Genomic DNA, 25,976 nt, shown 5'->3' on the forward strand with positions numbered 1-25,976 from the left:
ACCGTCTGCACAATGTGGCGAAAAGGGCAAACAAAATGCTAGGAATGATTAAGAAGGGGATCACAAACAGATCTGAGAAGGTTATCATGCCGCTTTGTCTGGCTATGGTAAGCCCCCATCTGGAGTACTGTGTCCAACACTAGTCGCCGTACATGAAAAAGGACATAGTAATACTCGAAAGGGTACAGAGAAGAGCGACAAAAATGGTTAAGGAACTGGAGGAGTTGTTGTTGTACAATAAGAGGCTAGAGAAATTGGGCCTCTTCTCCGTTGAAAAGAGGAGACTGAGAGGGGACATGATCGAAACATTCAGGATATTGAAGAGAACTGGAGGGCACTCGCTAAAGGTTAAAAGGGGATAGATTCCATACAAACATAAGGAAGTTCTTCTTCACCCAGAGAGTGGTGGAGGTCTGAAACGCTCTTCCAGAGGCTGTCATAGGGGAAAGCACCCTTCAGGGATTCAAGAAAAGGTTAGTTAAGTTCTTGCTGGACCAGAACGTACGGCTAGATTCAAATAGGTCACTTGTCTTTGACCAAAGGGCCGCCGCATGAGCGGACTGCTGGGCACGATGGACCACTGGTCAGACCCAGCAATGGCAATTCTTATTTTCTTGTATTGCTATACATTGTCATGTTGCGGTACAGGGCTAGTAGTTATTAGGGAGGGGGGCTCTATCAGCTGTCTCTCGGGGAGGGAGAGGGGGGAGTTTTTCTGGATTTTGGGTAGGGGTCAGGGGGATGTCGGGGTTTAATTGGGGGCTTAAGAAATTTGTTAACACTGTCCATGAGTTTCTAGTACTGTTTTTGTCTAAGAGCTGTTTATGAAGTATGCACCTTTTTGTTGTATGTTCTATGGGTTGTATTTGCAGTGTTTTAAATAAAGAATTAAAAAAAAAAAAAAAGAATTGACATCGGGCGAAGGCTTATGGGCCAGCTGTGTGCAATCACTGCAAGCGTTGACCCTTTTGGAGTTGCATCAGCAGCGGCGGGGTGGGGGAATTAAATGGAGACGGCGAGCGGTGGCTGGCGGCGAGTAGTGGTGAGCGGATGGGCGGGAGGCAGTCAGCCCGTGTACCCCCAAAGAGTGGCCTACGTACCATGTACCGTGCGTTGAGAAACCCTGCAGTACTGAATGTAATAAAAGCTTTAATCAGCTTTCAATCTAAACATTCACCACTATATTCACAACATGGAATAACACACTGGCTATGAATCAACAGGTACTTCCTGCTCTCTCAAATAACTTTGGTGTTTTAGACTGGCTCCTATCTTGCTTCTTTGCCCCACAGCTCAGAGCTTAGTGCTTAATTCGTTTTGAGACTTGCTGGTCTGTGTCCACTTATTCTGGGAGATGGAGTCCCTTCACACAAGTCGCAGGTTCGGGGCGGTTGTTGTGGAAGAGGTGGCAACCTTCTCTTACTTTTTTTTTTTTTCCTTTTTACTTATGTTGGGGGTTTCTGTGACGCTTCTTTTCCTTTCCTCTAGGGCTGGGGTCTTTAAGGAACCAGAGCCTTGGCTATTTCTTTCTTGTTGTAGCCTTACTGTAATGCTGTCATGGGGGAGAGGGGAGAGAGAGGGGATTTTCTTTCTGGGGGGAGATCTATTGTGGCAGTTGTATTGTGAAAAATTTGATGATGTTACTTTTGTTCTTTTGAGGTTTCTGTTATTGTTTCTTCTGTGTATTTCTTACCTGCTTTTACAGTTGTTCTTTCCTCTATCATCAATAAAAAATTGTTTGAACTTGGCTCCTGTCCTTGCTTCCTTAAATTCCAAACTTGCCGCTGGAAGTCATGGCAGCCATCTAGTGATACTGCCTCTGAAAGTCATAGCAGCCATTTTAACTTGAGACACGGGCTGGGCAGAAGCAACTGGGGATTGATCCTATTCCAATGTGCTACAAACTAGAGAATGACACGGTGACAAAATTCATCACCATTCCCGTCCCTGCGGATAACCGCGGGAAACCATCTTCATGTCATTCTTTAAGGAGAGAGGGAAGAATCATAAGAACATAAGAAGTTGCCCCCGCTGAGTCAGACCAGAGGTCCATCCTGCTCAGCGGTCCGCTCCCGCGGCGGCCCATCAGGCCTAGTGCCTGAACAGTGGTCCCTGATTAATTTTGTAATTTACCTCTAATCCCATCCCTATAATCTACCTCTACTCTTATCTGTACCCCTCAATCCCTTTATCTTCGAAGTACCTATCCAAAGCTTCTTTGAACCCCTGTAGCGTGCTCCTGTTTATCACATCCTCTGGTAGCGCGTTCCATGTATCTACCACCCTCTGTGTGAAAAAGAACTACCTGGCGTTTGTTCTAAACCTCTCCCCTTTCAGTTTCTCTGAATGCCCCCTTGTACTTGTTGATATTTCTTAATTTGAAAAATATGTCCCTGCCTATTTTTTCTATGCCCTTCATGATCTTGAAGGTTTCTATCATGTCTCCTCTTAGTCTCTGCTTTTCCAGGGAGAAAAGCCCTAGCTTTTTCAGTCTGTCAGTATATGAGAGGTCCTCCATGACCACAACCACTGACCCGCAAGCTTTGCTTTGAAGAATGCTGGTGTAGAAGGACTGAGGTTGAAATAGACACTAGAAAATGACTTGGGATTATTTCCCACGGTTATCTGCGGGGACGGGGACGGTGATGAATTTTGTCACCGTGTCATTCTCTACTACAAACCACCAGAACAGTAAGATAAGCCCAGGAGCAGTATCATTAGAAGGTATGGGTGTGCTCAGAGAGGAGAACAGCGCAAGCAGTAGATGGGTAGTTCTTGGGGGAGAGGAGGACATCCACAAGCCAGAAGGCTAAATGTGCATTTCAGTTTGGGTTTGATGATGAAGCCAAACCCACAATTCAGTCGGCCTCTATTACAAGGCCTCAGCCTGAACAACCTTTATGTGTGCATATGAAGCCAGAGCAAAATCACCATGGATTCTCCTACAAAGCACTATGGGTCTGTCACTGCTGCTAAGGCTCTTGCTGTCACTGTGTGAAAAATTAATATGGACATTGTTCTTTGTTTTATACTGTTTACATGCTGCAGTCTTGGTACCAGGGACTTTCTCAGCATCAGAGTTAGCTATGAGGAACTTGAAAGTGACACAGTGTTGATATAACGGTCAGTCAATCATGGTAGCTTTCCTCATCTGCCTTCTGTCTTTCGTCACTGAGAACATTATTCATCAAACCATCAGAGCTTACAATCTAAACAATCAAGACAGATAATCAGGAATACCAGGGTTGGGGTTACAGTTAGAGAGATGGTATTTAATTTTCAAAAGGGCAACTATGATAAAATGAGGAAAATGGTTAAAAAGAAGCTGAAAGGATCAATTGCAAAGGTTAGGACTGTAAACAAGGCGTGGATGTTATTTAAAAATACCCTCACGGAAGCCCAGACCAGATGTATTCTACATATTACTAAAGGTGGAAAGAAGAGTGAACGAGAGCCAGCATGGTTAAAGGGTGAAGTGAAAGAGGATATTAGAGCTACCCCTTCCTACCTAAAATATCGCCAAATGTGGCACAAGTCAACCAGGCCAAAAAGAACTCTTGACTCCATTTACTCACCCCCCAATCAAAGACACAATGCAAGAGCCCCACTAGGAAACAGCGATCACAACACGATCCAGTACAGGCTAGAAATTGGATCATCAAAGGTGAAAAGAACTGCAACGACAGCACTGAACTTCAAAAAAGGGAATTATGATGCCATGAGGAAAATGGTGGGAAAGAAACTCAAGGACACCGCAAGGAAGATGGAGTCCGTAGAAAAAGCCTGGACCTTACTCAAGGGCACGGTGCACGAAGCACAAAACCTGTGAGTCCCCAAGTTCAGGAAAGGGTGCAAAAAAAATAGAACAAAAAACCCAGTGTGGATAACACATGCAGTGAAAAAGGCGATAAGTGACAAGAAGGCATCATTCAAAAAATTTTCTGAAGTAGTCATTCATGCGGAACCTTTTCGAACGTCTTCTGAAAGTCCAGATATACAATGTCGACCGGATTGCCCTTGTCTATCTGCCTGTTTACTTCCTCAAAAAAAGTAAAAGGAAAAAGGACCAATCAGAGGACAACCAAAAGGAGCACAAAAAACATCAAAAGGAGTGTCACCGAGTGGTTAGGAAAGCAAAAAAGAGAATATGAAGAGAGACTGGCGGGGGAAGCAACAAACTTCAAATCATTCTTCAGGTACATCAAGGGGAAGCAACCAGCAAGGGAGGAAGTGGGACCCTTGGATGATGGAGACAGAAAGGGAGTGGTAAAAGAGGAAAAGCTGACAGGTTAAACGAGTTCTTCACTTCAGTTTTCACGAGGGAGGACACAACCAACATTCCGGAACCCGAGGAGATCGTAAAAGGAGACCAGGATGAAAATCTGGTCCAACTAGAGGTGAGCAAGGTGGATGTCCTCAGGCAGATAGACAGGCTAAAGAGCAACAAATCGCCAGGTCCGGACAGCATTCACCCAAGAGTACTCAAGGAACTAAGGAACAAAATAGCTGAGCCACTTCAACAAATATGCAACCTATCCTTAAAAACTGGAGAGATTCCGGAAGACTGGAAAATAGCAAATATCACGCCCATCTTCAAGAAAGGCTCAAGGGGAGACCCAGGAAACTACAGGCCGGTGAGCTTGACCTTGGTCTCGGGAAAGATGATGGAAGCGCTGATTAAAGACAGCATCTGGGAACACATCGAAAATACTGGGCAGCTAAAGCCGAGCCAGCATGGCTGCTGCAAGGGCAGGTCATGCCTCACAAACTTATTATACTTCTTTGAGGGGGTAAACAGCCAGGTGGATAAAGGGGAATCTATAGACATCATTTACCTTGACTTCCAAAAAGCCTTCGACCAGGTACCACACGAAAGACTGCTAAGGAAGCTATGGAACCACGGGGTGCAAGGGGAGGTCCACCGATGGATCAAAAACTGGCTGGCGGACAGGAAACAGAGGGTTGGAATAAAGGGCCATTACTCAGACTGGCAATGGGTCACGAGCGGAGTTCCGCAGGGGTCGGTGCTGGGACCGCTCCTGTTCAATATATTTATAAACGACCTGGAGGCAGGAACAAAATGTGAGGTTATTAAATTTGCAGATGACACCAAACTATACAGCAGGGTTGAAAACACGGAGGACTGCAAAGATCTCCAAAAAGATCTGACAGCACTGGAAGAGTGGGCCAAAAAGTGGCAAATGAGCTTCAACATAGGGAAATGCAAGGTCATGCATGTAGGGAAAAAGAACCCGATGTTCACTTACAAAATGGGGGGGATCACCGCTAGGGGTGAGTAACCTTGAAAGAGACCTGGGAGTGATGGTAGACACATCATTGAAGGCGTCGGCGCAGTGCGCCACAGCCTCAAGGAAGGCAAACAAAATGTTGGGCCTCATTAAAAAGGGTATCACGACCAGGACGAAGGAAGTCATCCTGCCACTGTATCGTGCAATGGTGCGTCCGCACCTGGAGTACTGTGTCCAGTACTGGTTGCTGAACCTCAAGAAGGACATGGCGGTATTTGAGAGAGTCCAGAGAAGAGCAACTAAGCTAATAAAGGGCATGGAGGACCTCTCATATACTGACAGACTGAAAAAGCTGGGGCTTTTCTCCCTGGAAAAGCGGAGACTTAGAGGAGACATGATAGAAACCTTCAAGATCATGAAGAGCATAGAAAGAGTAGACAGGGACAGATTTTTCAAATTATGGGGAACCACAAGTACAAGGGGGCACTCAGAGAAATTGAAAGGGGGAAGGTTTAGAACAAACGCCAGGAAGTTCTTTTTCACCCAGAGGGTGGTGGATACATGGAACGTGCTACCGGAGGATATGATAAGCAGGAGCACGCTACAGGGCTTCAAAGAAGGTTTGGATAGGTACCTGGAAGACAAAGGTATTGAGGGGTACAGATAGGAGTAGAGGTAGGTTATAGGGATAGGATTAGAGGATTAGAGGCAGTTACAAAATTAGGGACACTGTTCAGGCAATTAGGCCTGATGGGCCTCCGTGGGAGCGGACCGCTGGGCAAGATGGACCACTGGTCTGCCTCAGCGGAGGCAACTTCTTATGTTCTTATGTTGTGCGATGGATTACTAGCAACGTGGGCAGCGAAACTAGACCACCATCTCGCCCACATACTGTTAACATTGCCTGATTACAAAAGCCTCCAAAGGGAAATAAAAACCCTGCTATTCAGGAACTTCGTAAAGAAAAGCTAATGCTGTACCTAAGTATCCCTTACTTTGAACTAAGTCACAATATCGTAATTAATATCTGATTCTGTAATTCTCCTGGAAATGTCCAGCTTACCTCTTTTGTAATCCATCTAGAACTTTTAGCTTAAGGCATAATAAAAGTCACTAATGTAATGTATTCCAAAATTTTTCATCAAGGATTCGATGCAGCTAACAAAGACTTTGTATAATGTTTAGTATAACTATGCCTGAGGCATGAGAGATCGATAGGGACATCTATATAGACAAGTCATCTTACTGAAGAAGGTGGGTTTTCAGCCTACTTTTGAATAAGGGAAGTGGTGTGGTGGACGGACTCAGGTAGTTTATTCCAGGCATGAGGACTCTGGAAGGAGACCGTTTGTTCAGTCTTAGCCTCTGTAACACTGTAGCAATTCTTAGTCTCGCTGGATTTGATAGGGGCTTCCTTGCTTATTTCCATATTTCTGGCTCAGAAAGTTCCTGTGATTCCATTTGCTGTGAGACATTTTGATTCTTGGCACTCCCTTTTGGTCTGGGGATGGCAGAACCCACCTATTTTTTAGAGGTGACAGCAGTTGGAGCAGCACATCTGCACAAGGCAGGAATCCAGGTGTATCTGTACTTGGACAATTGGAGGATCAGAGCTTTGTCCATGCCTAAGGATGAGAAAGCAGTAGCACATCTGCTACAGGACTTGGGCTAGATCATTAATTTTCGGAAGAACCATCTGGAGCCGACACGATCCCTAGACTACTTGGGGACCTGCTTCAATATGAACGTAAGAATTGCCATATTGAAACAGACCGAAGGTCCATCAAGCCCAGTATCCTGTTTCAAACAGTGGCCCACCCAGGTCCAAAGCACCTAGCTAGATTCCAAGTAGAAAAACAGATTTTATGCTGCTCAACCTAGGAATAAGCAGTGGATTTTCCCATAGTAGAAGGCCATGTTTATTTTCCAGAGTCATACAAACTAAACCTTAGATGCAAGGTGAGGCAACGCTAGCTCCCATATCTTAGCACTATCTCCAGGTGCTAGGATCGATGGGGACTACCATGGAAGTTGTCCATTGAGCAATAGCTCAACTATGCCCTCTCCAGGACATGCTGTTGTCCCACTGTTCACTGCAGATGGATTTTTTCCAAATGCCTCTCACCTGGACAGAGTAGGCGCGTTAAAGTTGCATGGCTGGCTCTAGCCAGAGTCAGTGTCCAAAGACTTGCCTCTTCGCATATCCTCTTGAGTGAACCTGACACAGATGCCAGTCTTTACAGCTGGGGGTTGTCATTGTGAACATCCAGTTCATGGCCAACACTTGACCCCTCCGTCCTCATCTGCAATAACCTCAAACACTTTAAAATCATAAATGTTTGAGGCTAGTACGGTTAAGACATAGCTTACAGGAATGAGACAGGGACAACGACAAAACTCACGGGGATGGGGAAATTGATTTCCTGCGGGGATAAGGAAAAAATTTGCCCTCGTCTCATTCTCTACTCCAGACCACTCCCTTCCCACTTCTCCCATCCCTCATCCAAAGCTGCTTCCCCTAACAACCTCTCTAGCTCCTTGATCACCTTGACGGACATGGTCTGATGAGGACCAGCCAGCACGGTTTCAGCAAGGGCAGATCTTTGACAAACTTGCTACATTTCTTTGAGGAAGTAAACAGGCAGATAGACAAGGGCAACCCGGTCGACATTGTATATCTGGACTTTCAGAAGACGTTCGAAAAGTTTCCGCATGAATGACTACTTCAGAAAATTGCGAACCATGGAATCGAGGGTGAAATACTCACATAGGAAACAGAGAGTGGGGGTAAATGGACAATACTCGGACTGGGAGAGCGTCACTAGTGGGGTGCCGCAGGGCTCGGTGCTTGGACCCGTGCTCTTCAACATCTTCATAAATGATCTGGACATAGGTACGACGAGCACGGTGATTAAATTTGCAGACGATACAAAACTGTTCAGAGTAGTGAAGATGCAGGGGGATTGCGAAGATTTGCAATGTAACATAATCAGGCTCAAGGAATGGGCATCGACATGGCAGATGAGGTTCAACGTAGATAAATGCAAAGTGATGCATGTCGGTACAAAAATCTTATGCATGAATACAGGATGTCCGGGGCGGTACTTGGAGAGACCTCCCAGGAAAGGGACTTGGGAGTTCTGATCGACAAGTCGATGAAGCTGTCTACGCAATGTGCGGTGGCGGCAAAAAGGGCGAACAGAATGCTAGGAATGATAAGGGGATCATGAACAGATCGGAGAAGGTTATCATGTCACTGTACCGGGCCATGGAGTGCCCTCACCTGGAGTACTGCATCCAACACTGGTCGCCGTACTTAAAGAAGGACATGGTACTACTCGAAAGGATCCAGAGAAGAGCGACTAAGATGGTTAAGGGGTTGGAGGAGCTGCAGTACAGTGAAAGATTAGAGAAACTGGGCCTCTTCTCCCTTGAACAGAGGGGACATGATCGAAACATTCAAGGTACTGAAGGGGATAGACTTGGTAGATAAGGACAGGTTGTTCACCCTCTCCAAGGTACGGAGAACAAGAGGGCACTCTCTAAAGTTGAAAGGGGATAGATTCCATATGAACGTAAGGAAGTTCTTCTTCACCCAGAGAGTGGTAGAAAACTGGAACGCTCTTCCGGAGTCTGTCATAGGACAAAATACCCTCCAGGGATTCAAGACTAGTTGGACAAGTTCTTGGTGACCAAGAGCATATGCTGGTAGGGCTGGTCTCAGTTGGAGCGCTGGTCTTTGACCAGAGGGCCGCTGCGTGAGCGGACTGCTGGGCATGTCCCCACTTACCTTTTCCCCGGGTCTGGATGCTATAATTTAATCTTTGGGAAGCCAGCAGCAGCAATGAGGTAAGCCTGCTGCCGCCAACTTGCCCTGGAAACTGGCTCTCTGCAAGTCCTACCTAAGCGGAAAATTGCAGAGAGGTGGCTTCTGGGGCAAACCAGTGGGAGCAGGCTTACCTTATTGCTGCTGCCTGAAGATTAAATTATAATCCAAAAAGCAGTAATGGTCAAAATAGATTCTCAAAGGGGTAAAGAACCACTTAATACAGCACCTGGGCACTATATGACTCTATGCAAAAATTGATTTAAATTTAGTGAATAGCGGGGTATCCTCAGTGTGTAAAGACAGCGATGAGAGAGAACCTCCAGCGCTTACCAAAGAAGACACGGGTAATAAAACCCCTGCCAGCACACCATCACATGTGCTTAACTTAAATTAAAGTGCAATAACACAAAATAGTGTGATACTTCTTGTACAGCACCTGTGTGAGTTAAAAAGTATTATTTAGTGTTATTGCACTTTAATTTAAGTTAAGCACATGTGAGGTGTCCAGTGATGGTGTGCTGGCAGGGGTTTTATTACCCGTGTCTTCTTTGGTAAGCGCCGGAGGTTCTCTCCCATCGCTGTCTTTACACACTGAGGACATCTCGCTATTCACTAAATTTAAATTAAATAAATTTTTGCATAGAGATTTATAGTGCCCAGGTGCTGTATCAATCGGTTCTTTACCCCTTTGAGAACCTATTTTGACCATTACTGCTTTTTGAATTATCTTTTAAGTATCTCAGCAGTTTCTTTGGGGATTTCAACATTGAAGATTAAATTATAGCATCCGGGCCAGGGCAGGAGGAGGTAGATGGAAGAACCGGCTCAACCTGGACCGATGCCCCCATTAAAAAAATAAAAACAACAAAACCATCTGGGCACCCAGACAATTCTCAAGAAAAGGACAAGGCTGGGTTTTCCTGGATGTCTGGAAACCCTATCTGGGAGCGTGTGGTGCAGTGGTTGGAGCTACAGCCTCAGCACCCTGGGATTGTGGGTTCAAATTCCACACTCCTCCTTGGGACCCTGGGCAAGTCACTTAGCCCCCCAATGTCCCAGTTACATTAGATAAGAGTCAGAACCCAGCAGGGCAGAGAGGGAAAAATACTTGAGTACTTGAATGTAAACCACTTAGCTTATAAGTGGTATATAAATCCTGAAATAAATAAATCTCTTCCTAAAGGTGTTTAATAAATGCCAATAAAGAAAGAAGAGTTCCTCAGATGGGATGTGGGCAGACACGATTTAGAAAGGAATCAGGATCATTCTCTGGGTACAGGGGAGAAGCTTGAGGGTTTTAGCTGATTTACAGTGAAAGGAGCAAAGGAAGAGCTTCTAATAGGACAAAGATCGATGACATCACAAGGGGGAGGGCGGAGCTTCTCACGGAGGGATCCGGCTACATTTGCTAGACTCCACCCCCTCCTGGAAGGGGCGGAGACTACTGTACTTGCATAGGAAGCAGTGTACACATCATATGCAGCTACTTAGTCTTGTCACAACCTCAGAGAGAACTGACCAAGCAAATCCCACAACTGCTCCTTGGGAGGAGCCAGGGCTGGGGATGGACAGAGAGTTCCTTCTGCTGAGGGAGGCAGAGCTTCCCGCCCTCCCTCCTTAAACTCCTCCAAGAACATTCTGACCAATGAGTGCCAAGAAGAACCTAAATCCCTCCTTCTCCCGCCCCAGGAACATTCTGACCAATGAGTGCCAAGAAGAAGCTAAAACACCTCCTTCTCCCTCGCTAGTGGGCGGAACTTTATAACTTCTCTTCCACCCCCAGCAACTACCTGACCAATCAGATCTGAAAGGGGCGGGACCAAGAAGAAAAGGCTGCCTCCCCCTAAACCGAATGCTCAGAGTGAAGCGCCACCAGGCCTGAAGTTCACCAGAGCAGAGCTTCCCGCCTTCCTTGGCTCTTTCCCACAGGAACATTCTGACCAATGAGGGCCAATAAGAAGCTAAAACCCCCTCATTTTCCCCCGCCCACCCTCTCAGTGCTAGTGGGCGGAACTTTATTACTACTCTTCCACCCCCAGCAACTGTCTGACCAATCAGCACAGAAAGGGGCGGAACCAAGAAGAAAAGGCTGCCTCCCTCTGTAGACCGAGTGCTCAGAGTGAAGTTCCGCCTCCCTTTTGTGATGTCATCCGCCTGTGCCCAACAGGAAACGAGTCTTTCCTACTTCCTGTAATTCGCGGATTGAGCAGAAACTTCCGGCTTCAAGTCTCAGCTTCTGCCCTTTTGTTCTTTCTCGCTAAAGTGTAAGAGACAAACCCTGGACCACCTTCATTTCTGATCCTGGGAAATGGCTGCAGGAGCTTCTGCCCAGGTGGGTCTTGTTGAAAGGAGAGAGATTTGGGCTGGGACAAACCCAGAAACCCTTCCCTCTGCCCTGAGAGGTCTCCCAAAACATCTCCCTTTGCCTCACTGAGCCCCAGCACTGGCAGCTCTTCTGAAACACAACTAGTCTGGCACTGTGGGTTATGTGAAGGTCAATTCTGTACATCTGCCCTTGAGAGATACTCTGGGATTGGCTGTTAGGTGGCTGTGAACTATTTAAACCCAGAAACATCTGCCTCACTGAACCCCAGCACTGGCAGCTCTTCTGAAACAGAACTAGTCTGGGACTGTGTGTTATGTATATACAGTAAATGTTCCTCCTCCCCAATGAGCATCAGCCCTTCCTGGAAGAGTTGCAGAAAACGCTGAATGTGTTTCTGGTTTGTGTTTCAGATGCAGGTGACATTTGAGGAGATCGCTGTCTCTTTCTCCCAGGAGGAGTGGGAGTATTTAGATGAAGAGCAGAAGGAGCTCTACAGGGAGGTGATGAAGGAGAATTATGAGATCCTGATCTCTCTGGGTAAGGAATAAACTTAACATATTTATTAGCAGTAGTGGGGGGGAGGGCGGATTAAAAGAGTACAAGCTTCAGGCCTGCGGAGGTCAGGGGGACCCAGCCAACCTACTCCAAATGAAAAAAGACAGCTATATGAAGCCTGAAAGAAATGTTCCTAGTAACCAGCGGTCAATGGATAAATCTGGCAACAGTAAGAACAATTCTACCACAAGTAAACTACAGCAAGCAACACACGGACAAACCTACTCAAAGAGGCAGCGTCCATTGACGACAATAGTGGGTGCCACAAGAGGCCTGTAACATACTCGAGAACAATAAAAAAAGTCATTTTAATTTAATCATGAAGTTATGAGTGTTGGACAGACTGGATGGGCCATGCAGGTCTTTATCTGCCATCATTTACTATGTTAACTACGTTAAAATGGAAAAGAACTTCGTACTGTACTAGTTAAAGATAATCTCTGAAATGCAGATTCTTTGCTGGAAAGTTTTCTCTGGAGAGAGATGTGGGGAAATGATTTTAGCTTCCTGCCCCTTCTCTGAGCTCACATCAGTCTGAACATGCTGTCTGTGTTTATTTCACCTTATTCCAGCTGTTTTAGGTATGAACAAGGAGACCTGCATGTTGTATAAGGTTTAAAGAAGTTTACATATATTGAAGAGAAGGTGATAATATTGCAATCTTTAGAGTGGGGATTAGATTTTAAAGATAAATAAAGAGGGTTTTTGTTACTTCTAAGAAAAAATTAACACACTTTTATTACCCCCAACAGCAGGTTCTCCCACCTTCACTCCTAAGATTATATTCTACATTGAACAAGGGGAAGAGCCGTACATCAGGGATGAGCCAGTATCAGAGGAAAGAGAAACTGAGAAAAGTATCTGCTCGGGTGAGTGCAGTAATAAGAGGGACTGGTAAAACACCTTCTATAGGGTGACTGCTGGAGGAGGGGTTCTACCCCTTTATAGATGAGGATCAGTCACTTGGTCTGTAACGAAGGCTTAATCAGTGGGCCACAGTCTTAGCTCTGGAGAGGTGGAGGAAACTGTGTGTGTTAGTCATTTATTTAGCCTCCCAAAGGAGCCCAGAACAGAGTACATTCACAGTATAAGCAGGATAAACTTGGTGGACATAGAGGTATAAATTTTAGCTTTTACAGTATAATCATAACATACAGATTTGGAAATATAGACTTAGTGGACATAGGGTGTTTTAAAATTGCAGCATTTTCTGAAAAGACATAACCTATGGTGGTTTAAGTTACATCATTTTCCATATGGACATAGCCTAACATAAAGGTAAAATAGCTTTGTCGGTTTGTGCATCATTGAAGTATGGTGGGTTTTTGGTGGAAGGCGTGTTTTGTGGTGCCAGATCCTGGGCTGTGACTGTTGTGAGCTTTGCTGTGTACTGGGTCTGTGTGCAGAAGTCTCGGTAGCAGCAGGGTCTCTGCATGTTGTCCAGCTGGCGGTCATAAATGCAAACACCTCAATGTGTCACTTTAACACATCATTTAGCTATTCTGTAAGTTAAGATTGTAAGTGCACCCAGTCCATGTCCCTGCCCAGGGAACACCTCCTTTGCACTTATGTGCTACTGGGCGTGTACTTTATAGACTACCACTGAGTTCTCCAAGCACTTAATGCACATAAGCACACACTTGCCCACATTAGGCCTAGTGCTTTGTACATTTAAGTTTTCATTTAGTGCTTAAATAGCATAATATAATCCACTTATTTAATCGCAATACCTTTCAGTTCTATGCACCAGCACCTTGGAGTTGTTAGATAAATCCTTCGACTCCGACTCCTCAGTTTCTGATACCTATGACTCCGACTCCAGGTACCCAAAATTGTCTCAGACTCCACAGCCCTGGTTTTATCTATATGTTTTGAAATCAGAGCTGTGGAATTAGTAGACAATCCTTTGAGCGATACAGGGGCATTATGACACACTCTAGCCTGTTATTTTTTTACATCTGGCAAATTGCTTGCATCCCACTGAAAGAAGAATTATGCACCTACTTTGACCTATTTGTTGTGGAAATTGGACCTTGTCTGTTTAATGTTAAATTGACTGCTTCTAGCTATGCTTATAAATAGACAACAAATTGGTATCAAGTCGTATTGAATTACCAGACCTCAAATACCCAAGGCATTACTTGAATGATTTTTCATGCCCTTGCAGGGGTGCGGTAGTCATCATTGGTCTTGGTAAAGTGACAAGTGCTCAAAATATTTAATTTAATTTATCACTTTCAACAGGCTTGTTAATACAATAAATATAAAGTGCATAAGGTGCTATGAAAGGAAGGCACTTATCTTTCATGCCCGACGGCTGCCCAACCGTTTCACACTCGGTTTCATCAGGGGCTATGTCTCCTTGTGTTAATGCACCAATAGTTTAAACAGAAATTGTGAGCATCCGATAAATTAAATATTTTGAGCACTTGATATCAATTTGTTCTCTATTTATATGACTATTAGTTTTTTTAACAAATTGTGTTTTTTCTTCTAAATATGGACATCTACAAGCCTTTCATAAAGTTTGGGACATTCATTTGCACTGGAATCTGCATCTTCAACCTCTTAATATATTTTTTCTTTGTAGTAGTACCAGTTTGCTCTTTTTGATGCTCTTTATTGTATGATTTTGTGGGTGATATGATAGCGGGGGATCTTTATTTATACTTTTATATTTTGGTTGGGGGGTTGGTGTTATCAAATGCTTGTATTATTGTGATATTTGCTTGTTTTTCTTTGTTTTCATTTGCTAAATTGAAAAGAAAACAGTAACAAAGAAAAAAACAGTAGCAGAAGTGGAGACGTTGCAGAGTCTGGGATGGATTGTGAACTTTCGAAAGAGCGGCCTAATTCCAGCACAGTCCCTGGAATATCTGTGGGTCTTGTTCAATATGGCAGAAGGATGCGTCTTTCTTGCAGAAGCATCAAGGTCAAATTGCATACCTGTTGACCATTGCTTGGCATTAACTCCATGTCCTTGGTTCGATAGTGGCCACAATAGAGGTGGTGCCTTGTTGTCTTTCTGGTCACTTCAGAGAGACTCCCTACAAGTTGCACTCCCTTGGACAGAGGCAGCCTGAAGCAGCATAAATTGGTAGCTCTGCCCACAGTCTCTAGCGAAAGGAAGCACGCTCCAGATCGATTCCTGGGCCATCCAATCAACAAGCTGGACCCGCGAGCAATTCATCTGGTACTGCAACATCTGCAGTCCTTTCTGGAGGGCAAAGTAGTCAGAGAATGCCTTGACAGTGGCCTATGTCAACATGCAGAGAGGCACTAGCAGCACATGACTCGGGCAAGAGGTGAAAGCATTGTTCTTTGGTCAGAATCTCACCTGCATGTGATCCGGCTGTGGCCGGGGTAGGCAGTTTCAACCAGATTATCTCAGCAGACAGACATTAGACCCAGGAGAGTGGTCATTGTCCCTGATAGCATTCCAGACCATAGGGAGACTATGGGGTCATTCAAAGTTCGACCTCATGGCAACTGCAAAAATCAAAAAGGTGACTCTGTTCTTTGACCGAAGATGCAAAGCTGGAAGTGCAGGGCTAGACACCCTGGTTTAACCATGACCAGAGACCCAGCCTATTGTACATGTTCCCGTCCTAGCCCATGATAGGCCTGGTGATTCGCTGAATAGCAAATCACCTAGGAATGGTGGTTCTAGTCCCACCAGATTGGCCCAGGCGCCCATGGTATGTAGATCTTGTACTCCTACAGATAGAGCAAAGTGTCACACTCCAGGTGCATCCAGACTTGCTCTTGCAAGGGTCGATGGCCCTTTAAGATCCAGACACTTTAGTCTTAAGGTATGGCTCTTGAATGCACAGTGCTAGTCCAAAAAGGATATTCAGAAGTAGTCATTGCTTCTCTGCTTAGAACCAAAAAGCTGACGACTGCTTCGGCTTATCCCAAGGCCTGGGAGACATTTCAACATTGGTGCAGCAAAGAAAGGTTAGAGCTGGGTAAAGACCCAATCTCGTCTGTACTGGATCTCTTCAAAGATGGCCTTGACAAGGGATTAGCAGTGTTGTCCCTTAAGATTTAAGTAGCAGAGATCTCATGATTCTGGGGCCAAAAATGGGTACAAGTGGAACGATTTTTCAGTGATGCAGCACAGGGAAGGCCCTGAAGTGAGAAGGCCCTGAAGCAGTCTGTTTTAGAGTGCTGCTGATGCTGCTGTTTGGAGGGAGATATGTCGGTCTCGTGGTGGGAGCGTTGGGGTGGTTCTGCTGCATGGGGGGATAGGAGGGAGGGATAGAAAATGTGCAAGGGTTCTGATGCACGGAGGGATGGGAGGGATAGAAAGATGCTGCAGAGGGAAGGCACAAGTGGATGGGTGAGAGGAGAGGAATGCTGCAAATGTAGGGGAGAGAAAGGAAAGAGGAAGAATTGGGGTGGAGGAGAGGAAAGGAGAGATGATCATTGTACTGTAGTAAGATTTATGGTTGTACGAATCAGTTACATAAACAAGTTACGTGCCTGTCTTAGTTTTCTAGGGAAGACCATAATATTTCATCCAGGTTCAGCAAGCTTTGCCTACTTACATGACATAGAGACCCAGGCTATGAGAAATACTTTATTAGAAATATAAAAATATAATTCATAGCCAGCAGTAAATAATAAACTAATTATTGTTCACAAGATATCTGAATACATATATGAAACTCAGTACATAGTTATCACACCACACTTGTTATATAAATGAGTAAAACTAATTCTTACACACTAAATAATTCCTTGTAATAATAATTCCTATTTAGCAGCAATTGAAAATATAGCTTATCACCACAGGTGCTTCACTTCTCCTTATCCCGAACCACAATAGGATTCATTTATCTAACCCCAGCTGATAAGATAGATAAGTTCCTTATCTCACCATCCGATTGGGCCCTAGCACAGAATCAGGTGAAAGGAAGACGTCTTCTACTCAGCACTGAAGATAAGAATTCTTTTAGTACAGGAACAAGAGTCCATTAGTCACTGAAACAGCTGTAAATTAGGTTGGCAGCAAAGGTTTCCTTTATGTGATGGAATCCAGATGTATAAAAGTCCGGTTCTCTCTCAAGCAGAGAGTCACAAGAGGTAACTTTTCAGGTCTTAATTATTATAGAAGAGGTGCAGAGAATCCAATGTTAAGATGTAAGCTCCCCCACACCTCAACAAAGAATAATTAATAATTCAGTTCTCGTCAGATGACCTTCCCGGACCAATCCAGAAACATAACTTAGATGAATACCCTTTCTATATAGAGTCTCGCACAGGCTGAGAAACAGAGGTGCCTTCGTTAGATAAGAACAGCACAGGAGCAATGCCTCCCCCAAGATTCACACAGGCTGAGCATGTAGGCATAGCTGGATGTCCTTGACTAGAATACAGTTCTGGTACATACCCAGAATGTATCAGGCATCATAAACAGCAAAGATGTTTTCTTCTTTCTCTTCTTGCATGGTTCATGCTTTATGACGTCAGAGAGGCCTAACCTTCAGGTGTGAATCATGAAACACCCCTAGAGTACATGAAAAAAATAAGACATTCCCCAAAAATAAGCCCTAGTGTGTTTTTTGGACCCAAATACAATAGTGACCTAGATTGGCCACTGTGAGAATGGGCTACTGGGCTTGATGCATCATTGGTCTGACCCAGTAAGGCTATTCTTATGTTCTTGAAAGGTGCCCGGAGACTAAGGCCACCGAGTCGAGATCCGTTTCCATCATGGAATCTTAACATAGAAAGACTCAACAGAGCCCCTTATGAGCCCTTACTCGAAGCCTCCCTCATGGATCTATTGGTCAATGCAGTCTTCTTGGTAGCACCTCATTAAGTGATAGATCAAAACTTATTAAACTTGAACCCTGATTTTCAGCAGCATTTATCCAGTCATTGTCACTAAAAATATAGACCAACCTCCTCAGCATTATTTGGATACGGCTGGAATAGACAAGAGTGTAGGTGTTTTAGTGGAACTGGGATTTACAAGCAATATTCAGTTTAAGAATTGCAGGCATCTTCATGCAGAGAGCCGTTCCTCAGGATCACGGAAGTGAGAGTGAGCCCTCTTACCGAAAGTTGTCTTAGCATTTCATATCAACCAAGAGGTTAGACTGCCAGCATTTCATCCCACAAGGTCCAAGAAGCAAGACAAGGCTTTAAAGGCTTTAGATATCCGGAGAGTTCTCCTGTGTTACCTGGAGGTGACTAATGAGTTTCGTATCTTGAATCATCTTTTCATGTTAACCACTTCCAAGGACACCATCCCTAGGCCTCTTCCAGACCCGTTTCCAAGGTCACCATCTCTAGATGGATTCATAGAGTGATATCCTCTGCATTCATCACCTGTCTCGTTGAAGGTGTGTTCAACAAGAGGAGTGGCCTCCTCTTGGGCAGAAGCTCGGGCAATTTCACCAGAGGAGATTTGTAGATCAGCAAACTGGTGATCCCTTCATACCTTCACCAAATTCTACAGGGTGGACATAGCAGGATGCCACTTTCAGGTCTTCAGTACTACGTGCAGAGTTTGGGGACTGGTTAGGTACATCCCAGTGTTTCTCAGTCAGACTGTTGAATTAGGAAGAAACTGTATATATGTTTACAAGGAAGTAATGGTTGAGCTCCATAAATGTTTACGCTGTTTGTTTTTCGCTTGTATTTTTTAAATTCATTTTTCCTCTCGGAGCATTGTTAATGTTTTAATTACATTACTGTTTCTTCATTGATTATTTTATCTTCTTTTGAGCCGATCGGAGACCTATTCTCATGGAATTCCCCATATCCCTCCTCCTGTCTTCATTTGGTACAGACTGAAGGGGGCAGCAGAGACCATGGAAAAGGAGGAGTAGTTGAAAAACTGTGATTGACATTTTCTATAGTATGCTCGGGAGCACAAATGGATAACACTATGGTTCAACATACCATTCCTATTTACTGGAAAAGGCATTTTCAAGGTAAGAAGCTAATCTTCTTTTATATCACCGATAACCCAGTCCAGTTGCCAAGTTGGTGTCATAGAGACATGTTATTGGACAAAGGTGTCTTCCAAATAAGATGTTGAGACCTCATTGGAATCTAATGTGTAATTCTTCAATCGAAGAGTTGAGGGACATGCGTTCCATGAGTAGGGCCAGTTATACTGAAGATTTGTGACCGAGAGCCGTCATACATGTTGTGGAATGAGAATATAACAAGTAGATCTAAGTTAGCTGAGTAAAGAGTCCTAGAAGGAGTGTAGGGGATCAGCAGGTACAACCTAGTGCTGCCAGATTCAGGGAAAAATATTTCAATTCGGGCTGTTGAATCAATTATTTGATTTGATTTCAATGACACAGCTTTTTAAGTTTAAACATTTTATTTAACCAAGGCAATATCATGTAAAAAATAGGAACATCTAATCTATAACATAGCTTTAAAATTAGTTAGAAACATGGGGTGGTTCCAGTAGGGAAGAGGGCCAGACAGAAGGAGAGGCGCCGGTGCCAGCTGATTGCCTACAGGATGTGCCTCTCACCACAATAGGCACATCCTGTAAGCCAGGTGTGCCTAATACGTCGTTCGCGATCCTGGGTTCCATGATAGACTTGTGTTGCCGTCCCAATCTACCGGGCCAATCAGCCTTCCTCTCCCCGACGTACTCCACCGACGTCCCAAGCTCTCCCTGCAGAAGTGTCGGACCAACCAGCATTCCGCTCTCCGACGTCAATTCTGACGTCGAAGAGGAAGTTCTAGGCCAGCCAATCGATGCCTGGCTGGCCCGGAACTTCCTCTCTGAAGTCAGAATTGACATCGAGGAGTGGAATGCTGATCAGCGTGACACTTCTGCAGGGAGAGCTTGGGGCAGCAGTGGCTTGGAAGCCTGTTCCCCGATGGCGGCAGCGGCAAACCTAGTGGCTTGGGGGAGGGCAGGGAGACAGAAAGAAAGGGGGCATGGAGAGAGAGCGAGAAAGAAAGGGAGGCAGGGAGACAGAATGAAAGAAGGGGGATGGGAGAAAGAAAGAAAAAGTTGGGGAGAGAATGGACTGTATTGGGTGGCAAGCAGGGAGAAAGGAAAAAGTTGGACTCATGGAAGGACAGAGATGTTGGTTGGGGAATGGAATGAGGTCTGGAGGAGACGAAGCATACAGGAGGCTGAACGAAGGGAAGAAATATTGGATGCACAGTCAGAAGAAGAAAGTCAACCAGAGACTCATGTAATCACAGACAATAAAGGTTGGAGAAATTATTTTATTTTCAGTTTAGTGATCAAAATGTGTCCATTTAAAAAATGTATATCTGTTGTCTATATTTTGCATTATGGCTCCCTTTTACTAAACCGTAATAGCGGTCTTTAGTGCAGGGAGCCTATGAGCGTCGAGAGCAGCACGGGGCATTCAGTGCGGCTCCCTGCGCTAAAAATTGCTATTGCGGTTTAATAAAAAGGGAGGGGTTATATTTGTCTATTTTTTGTATGGTTGTTACAAAGGTAACATTGCATAGAGTCATCTGCCTTTACCTCTTTGAAAAAACCCCGGAATATGAATGATAATTAACATTTTCTCTGCCTTTCAGTGTGCTTTGTGGGGGTTTTTTATTTTATTTTATTGTTGGTAGATCATCTTGACTTGGTCATTTTAAAAATAGCTCGTAAGCCCAAAAAGTGTGGGCACCCCTGCTATAGGCAGTCAGCTGACGCTGGCACCTCTCCTCCTCCCCAGTGTGTTATAGCACACCTGAAATCTCAGGAGACACACAGTTTGCGATACACTGCCCTAATAACATAACATAACACCAGACTTCTAGACCGCATAACCGTTAGTTCAATGCAGTTTACAAAAGTTTATAAAAATGGTACAATAAAGGCGATTAGTTCAGAAATTTTGCAAAGAGGAAAGTTTCAGTTTTTTCTAAACTGTTCATAAGAACTAGTTGTAGACAATAGGTATCGAAAATCTTTATTGTGATGAGCTACTTGCTATGCTAAGGTATGTTCAAGGTAGAGATTACTTTTGCATCCCTTAACAGGTGAAAAAACGAACAAAGGATGTGACTTTCTGTTATTCTTATGGGATGCTATGTAGAATCTGTCTGCTAAATATAAGGGGGCAAACCAAAAGCAACTTTATAATATAGGCATCCCATTCCCAACTTCAAGATGACACGAGCCTCCACAGGGAACTAATGTAACTCACGATAGAAAGGCGTCACATGATCATGTTTCTTCAAGCCATAAATCAATCGAACTGCGGTATTTTGAATCAGTTTTAACCTAGTCATATTTTTCTTAGTACTTGACAAATAAATGATGTTACAGTAGTCAAGAAGACTCAACAAGTGACTGAACCAGGATTTTAAAGGCAGCAGTTTCAAAGTAAGATCTAATAGTGCGCAGTTTCCACAGAGAATAGTATCCCTTACGAATTACAACATCAATCTGGTTCTTCATAGTAAGATGTCGATCGAAAGTGACACCCAAAATTTTAATGGTTGAACATATCATGTAAGATGATGGATTTATCTTGAGTGATGGTTCCATAAGGTCTTTTGTGAAGAAGCAAAAAATAATTTATTTTTTCTTGATTTAATTTCAGTTCAAATTCCTGCATCCAAGAATCCATCAGATTCAAAACAGATTCAAAACAGACTCTATAATTTGTGTACTATCAGATAAAACTGTACTGCAAGGGATGATGATTGTGATATCGTCAGCATAACTGAACAGTTTTACACCCAAATCACTCGATATAAAACCCAAAGAAGAGAGATACATGTTAAATAGTGTAGGGGAAAGAGGTGAGCCCTGAGGGACTTGGATTTTTCCAAGTGTTGGAAAATGTATTATTGAACCTAACTTGATATAATCTGGATTCAAGGAACCCCTTAAACCATAAAAGAACATTACCTTGAATACCCAACCTATCCATTACTTCAAGCAATTTGGAGTGATCCACTAAACTGAAAGCGCTACTTAGATCGAACTGAAGAATTAGTGCTAAATGTTGTGGCTGATATGAATTCAGGTGTCAGCAGACTGCCTTCAACTGTTGGGTCCCTCTGCTATCTCCCCTCTGTTATCTCTGCGTTGATCATCTCTCCCTCTCCCCATTTTGCCCTCCTCCCTCGAGTCTATCTCTCCCTCTCCACCAAATCCATCTCCCGCATCTACCTTTATTTTGTGATAAAATTCGTTGGTGGTGGCGGTTGCAACTCTAGTAATCCACAGAGCTTTCTTGATGCTTCTCCTGACATCTTGTCTCCACTGCAGCCTTCCCTCAGTGACAACTTCCTGTTTCCACTGGGGCGGCTGCAATGGAAAGAAGACGCCCAGATTAGCTTTGTGAATCGCATTTGCTACCGCCGCTTTGTGAATGGCTTTTGCTACCGCCGCTTGACAACAACTTTTGCATCGAATTAAAGGTAGATGCAGGGTAGGGAATTAGATAAACGCTGTTGGGGGGAGAATGACAGGATCAATTCCGAGAAGGAGTGCGCTTAAAGGAGCTAACCAGTAAAAAAATAAATAAATAAAGGGTAAAAGAAAATAATCCAGGAAGATGTGGGCTTACTTTTCTTCCGATCTGCTCACTCAGGCCTGCTCAGGCAAGGGGGGCTGGTACCACTGCTCATGAAAACATGAGTCCAGTTTTTTTCTGGAAACGAATTGATTCAAATCGATTCACCCAAATTGAATTGATTCGAATCGGGCACCTCTAGTACGAACCGGTGAGAGGGAATTGTTTGGGTAGGAGCTTTCTTACCATTATTTAGAGATACATTAAGCAGGTTGTCCGACAACAGTAATATTTGTCCGTACTCCATTCACAGGCTGTTCTTGTGAGTCAGAGTGGAGACAAACCTGACCCAACAGTGACCATGTTTCAATAGGACTCTGGATCAGGGGTCATTACTTCATGATTGTAGAAGAAATTCCCCAGTAAGCCCAGATTATAATACAGTATATTCTCATTCCTCAGAGCTTGTCCCTCTAATTCTGTACAATCTGCCAAACATTAAATGCCACTTTGGCGTGTAACTTTCATGCTAAAATAGAAGTTACGTGCCACAACGGAGGTGATTTGGCAGGAGTGCTCGTAAATGCACTTAAGTGCTATACCATAAGATAGTGCCTAAGAGTTATTGAGTGCAAGAGAGAGGGGGTGGTGTGCAATAGGTGATGCACGAGTGGGCTACAGATGATTCTTATACCTACATGCAAAATCTATAGAGCAATCAGATATTTGGTGCCCTAGAGAGAATTGACTCCCTTAACTCTCCACACTGCCATTGCCAAGGAACCGCTCACAAATTGGCACTGTCTAGGGATAAATGCTTGAAAAAATACTTTGCAAGTAGGAAACTGACCCATTCTCAAGCCACAAATGGAAAATCTTTCTGCGACATCTATCTTTCCTCATTATACACAGGTTTTACGAGTATCTTAGAAATCACTGCCGTTTTCTATCTCATAAGAAATATCTTCTGTTTATATCTAGCAGATCATCAGAACCGACATGACTGGAAGAGAATTGAGAATCAAGGAGAAGGTCCTGTGGAAATGGAGGAAATCCAAACACAATCAAAAAACGTCTATGAGAATATTTCCCAGACGCCTGAAATTATTAACACAAAGAATTGTAAGCAGGAATCAAGGGAACAGAGAGACCCTGCAGAAGACTCAACGGATAGAGGCCCTTCCTGTGAGAGAAATGACAGGGAGCTCAATAACAGCCCTGAGAACCAGAGACCCTCCCAAATTAATAATAGTGATAAAGTGACTTCTGAATCCCACCATGGCAAGAGGAAAAGAAAAAAACACCAGAAACTATGCCAAATGCACAAAAGAGGTCATAAAAATAAGAAACCATTAACATCTGAGCATAATAAACGCTTCACTCGGCTTTCAGCTCAAAAAATCCAGCAACAGACCCCCAAAGCAGTCAAATCATTTACATGTACAGAGTGTAATAAAAACTTCACTCGGCTTTCAAGTTTAAAAAATCACAAAATGATCCACACAAGATACAAACCATTTACATGTACTGAGTGTAATAAAAACTTCACTCAGCTTTCGTATCTAAAAAGACACAAAATGATCCACACAGGACACAAACCATTTACATGTAGTGAGTGTAATAAAAGCTTCACTCTGCTTTCAGATGTAAAAAGACACAAAGTGATCCATACAGGACAAAAGCCATTTACATGTACTGAGTGTAATAAAAGCTTCTCTTGGCTTTCAGCTCTAAAAGGTCACAAAATGATCCACACAGGACATAAGCCATTTACATGTAGTGAGTGTAATAAAAGCTTCACTCGGCTTTCAGCTCTAAAAACTCACAAAATAATCCACACAGGACATAAGCCATTTCCATGTACTGAGTGTAATAAAAACTTCACTCAGCTTTCAGCTCTAAAAAGACACAAAATGATCCATACAGGACATAAGCCATTTACATGTACTGAGTGTAATAAAAGCTTCACTCAGCTTTCAACTCTAAAAAGACACAAAATGATCCATACAGGACATAAGCCATTTACATGTACTGAGTGTGATAAAAGCTTCACTCAACTTTCAGCTCTAAAAAGACACAAAATGATCCATACAGGACACAAGCCATTTACATGTAGTGAGTGTAATAAAAGCTTCACTCTGCTTTCAGATCTAAAAAGACACAAAGTGATCCATACAGGACACAAGCCATTTACATGTACTGAGTGTAATAAAAGCTTCACTCAGCTTTCAGCTCTAAAAAGTCACAAAATGATTCACACAGGACACAAGCCATTTACATGTAGTGAGTGTAATAAAAGCTTCACTCTGCTTTCACATCTGAAAAGTCACAAAATGATTCACACAGGACACAAACCATTTACATGTAGTGAGTGTAAAAAAAGCTTCACTCAGCTTTCAAGTGTAAAAAGACACAAATTGATCCACACGGGATACAAACCATACATGTACTAAGTGTAATAAAAGCTTCACCTGGCTTTCACATCAAAAAAATCACAAAATGATCCACACAGGGTACCAACCATTTACGTGTATTGAGTGTAATAAAAGCTTCAATCAGCTTTCAAATCTCAAAAGTCACAAAATGATCCACACAGGTTGCAAACCATATAAATGTACCGAGTGTAATAAAAGCTACACTCGGTTTTCATCTCTAAAAATTCACAAAATGATCAATAGAAGAGACTAATCATATACCTTTATTGCAATGTTAATCTTTTCAAGCCAAGTACCCCTGAAGCCTAACAAATACCAATAGAGTACTCCAACCAAACTCTGCCCCAAACCCGCACAATCTCTGCCTCTGGCTCTACTCCCATAATAGTAATACTAATTGTAATGCAATTTCTTCCATCCATTTTTCATATACACACAATATAATCTTATTAATAAATAATGGTAACCACAAAATTAACACAAAGCACACTCTATGCAGATGAGTTTAAAATATGCAATGTCACCTCAGTAATCACTAGTGCTGCCCGATTCACGATTCGAATCGATTCAGGTGAATTGATTCGAATCGATTCAATATTTTAAAAAAAATCGGCCTCCCAATTCAATGGCCGACCCTTCCCCCATGCCTTCCTAAAGCAGGAGCTGCAGCGCTGCCTCTTGCTGGCCATCCACTGCTGCTCCTGCATGAGGGGGGAGGGTCAGTCAGAAAGGCCTCCCCCAGCTTGCCCGCTCTTGCATCCCCCAGCTTGCTTGCTCTTGCATCCCCCAGCTTCCCCACTCTTACCTCTTTAAGCTAATAGGGCAGCTTGCAGGCTCGCTGGTATTATAGCGATCCCTGCAGCTGCCCGTGGTCCTCAGTGGTACGTTCTTTCTGCTGCATCCTGCCCCTACTCTGACGTCAGGGGCAGGATCGCGGAAGAAAGAACGTGCCGCTGAGGACCACGGGCAGCTGCAGGGATCGCTATAACACCAGCGAGCCTGCAAGCTGCTCTATTAGCCTTAAGGAGGTAAGAGTGTGGAAGGTGCAGGCTTGCAGGGGGAGCAGATGTTTGTTCGTGGCGAAGAAAAAGTGCCTTC

The 25,976-nt window shown here is 43.8% G+C and overlaps 1 protein-coding gene across 1 annotated transcript in view; it reads left to right on the forward strand.

Annotated features, from left to right (window-relative positions):
- LOC117355028 (gastrula zinc finger protein XlCGF57.1-like) overlaps positions 1–25,976 on the forward strand; it is an 84,602-nt gene that overhangs the window by 46,596 nt on the left and 12,030 nt on the right. The window contains exon 4 of the mRNA XM_033932974.1: positions 23,425–24,674. Coding sequence (XP_033788865.1) covers positions 23,425–24,674 — 1,250 coding nt within the window. The remainder of the gene's footprint in view (positions 1–23,424; positions 24,675–25,976) is intronic.

This window comes from Geotrypetes seraphini, chromosome 2, assembly GCF_902459505.1.
Source record: "Geotrypetes seraphini chromosome 2, aGeoSer1.1, whole genome shotgun sequence".
Lineage (NCBI taxonomy): Eukaryota > Metazoa > Chordata > Amphibia > Gymnophiona > Dermophiidae > Geotrypetes > Geotrypetes seraphini.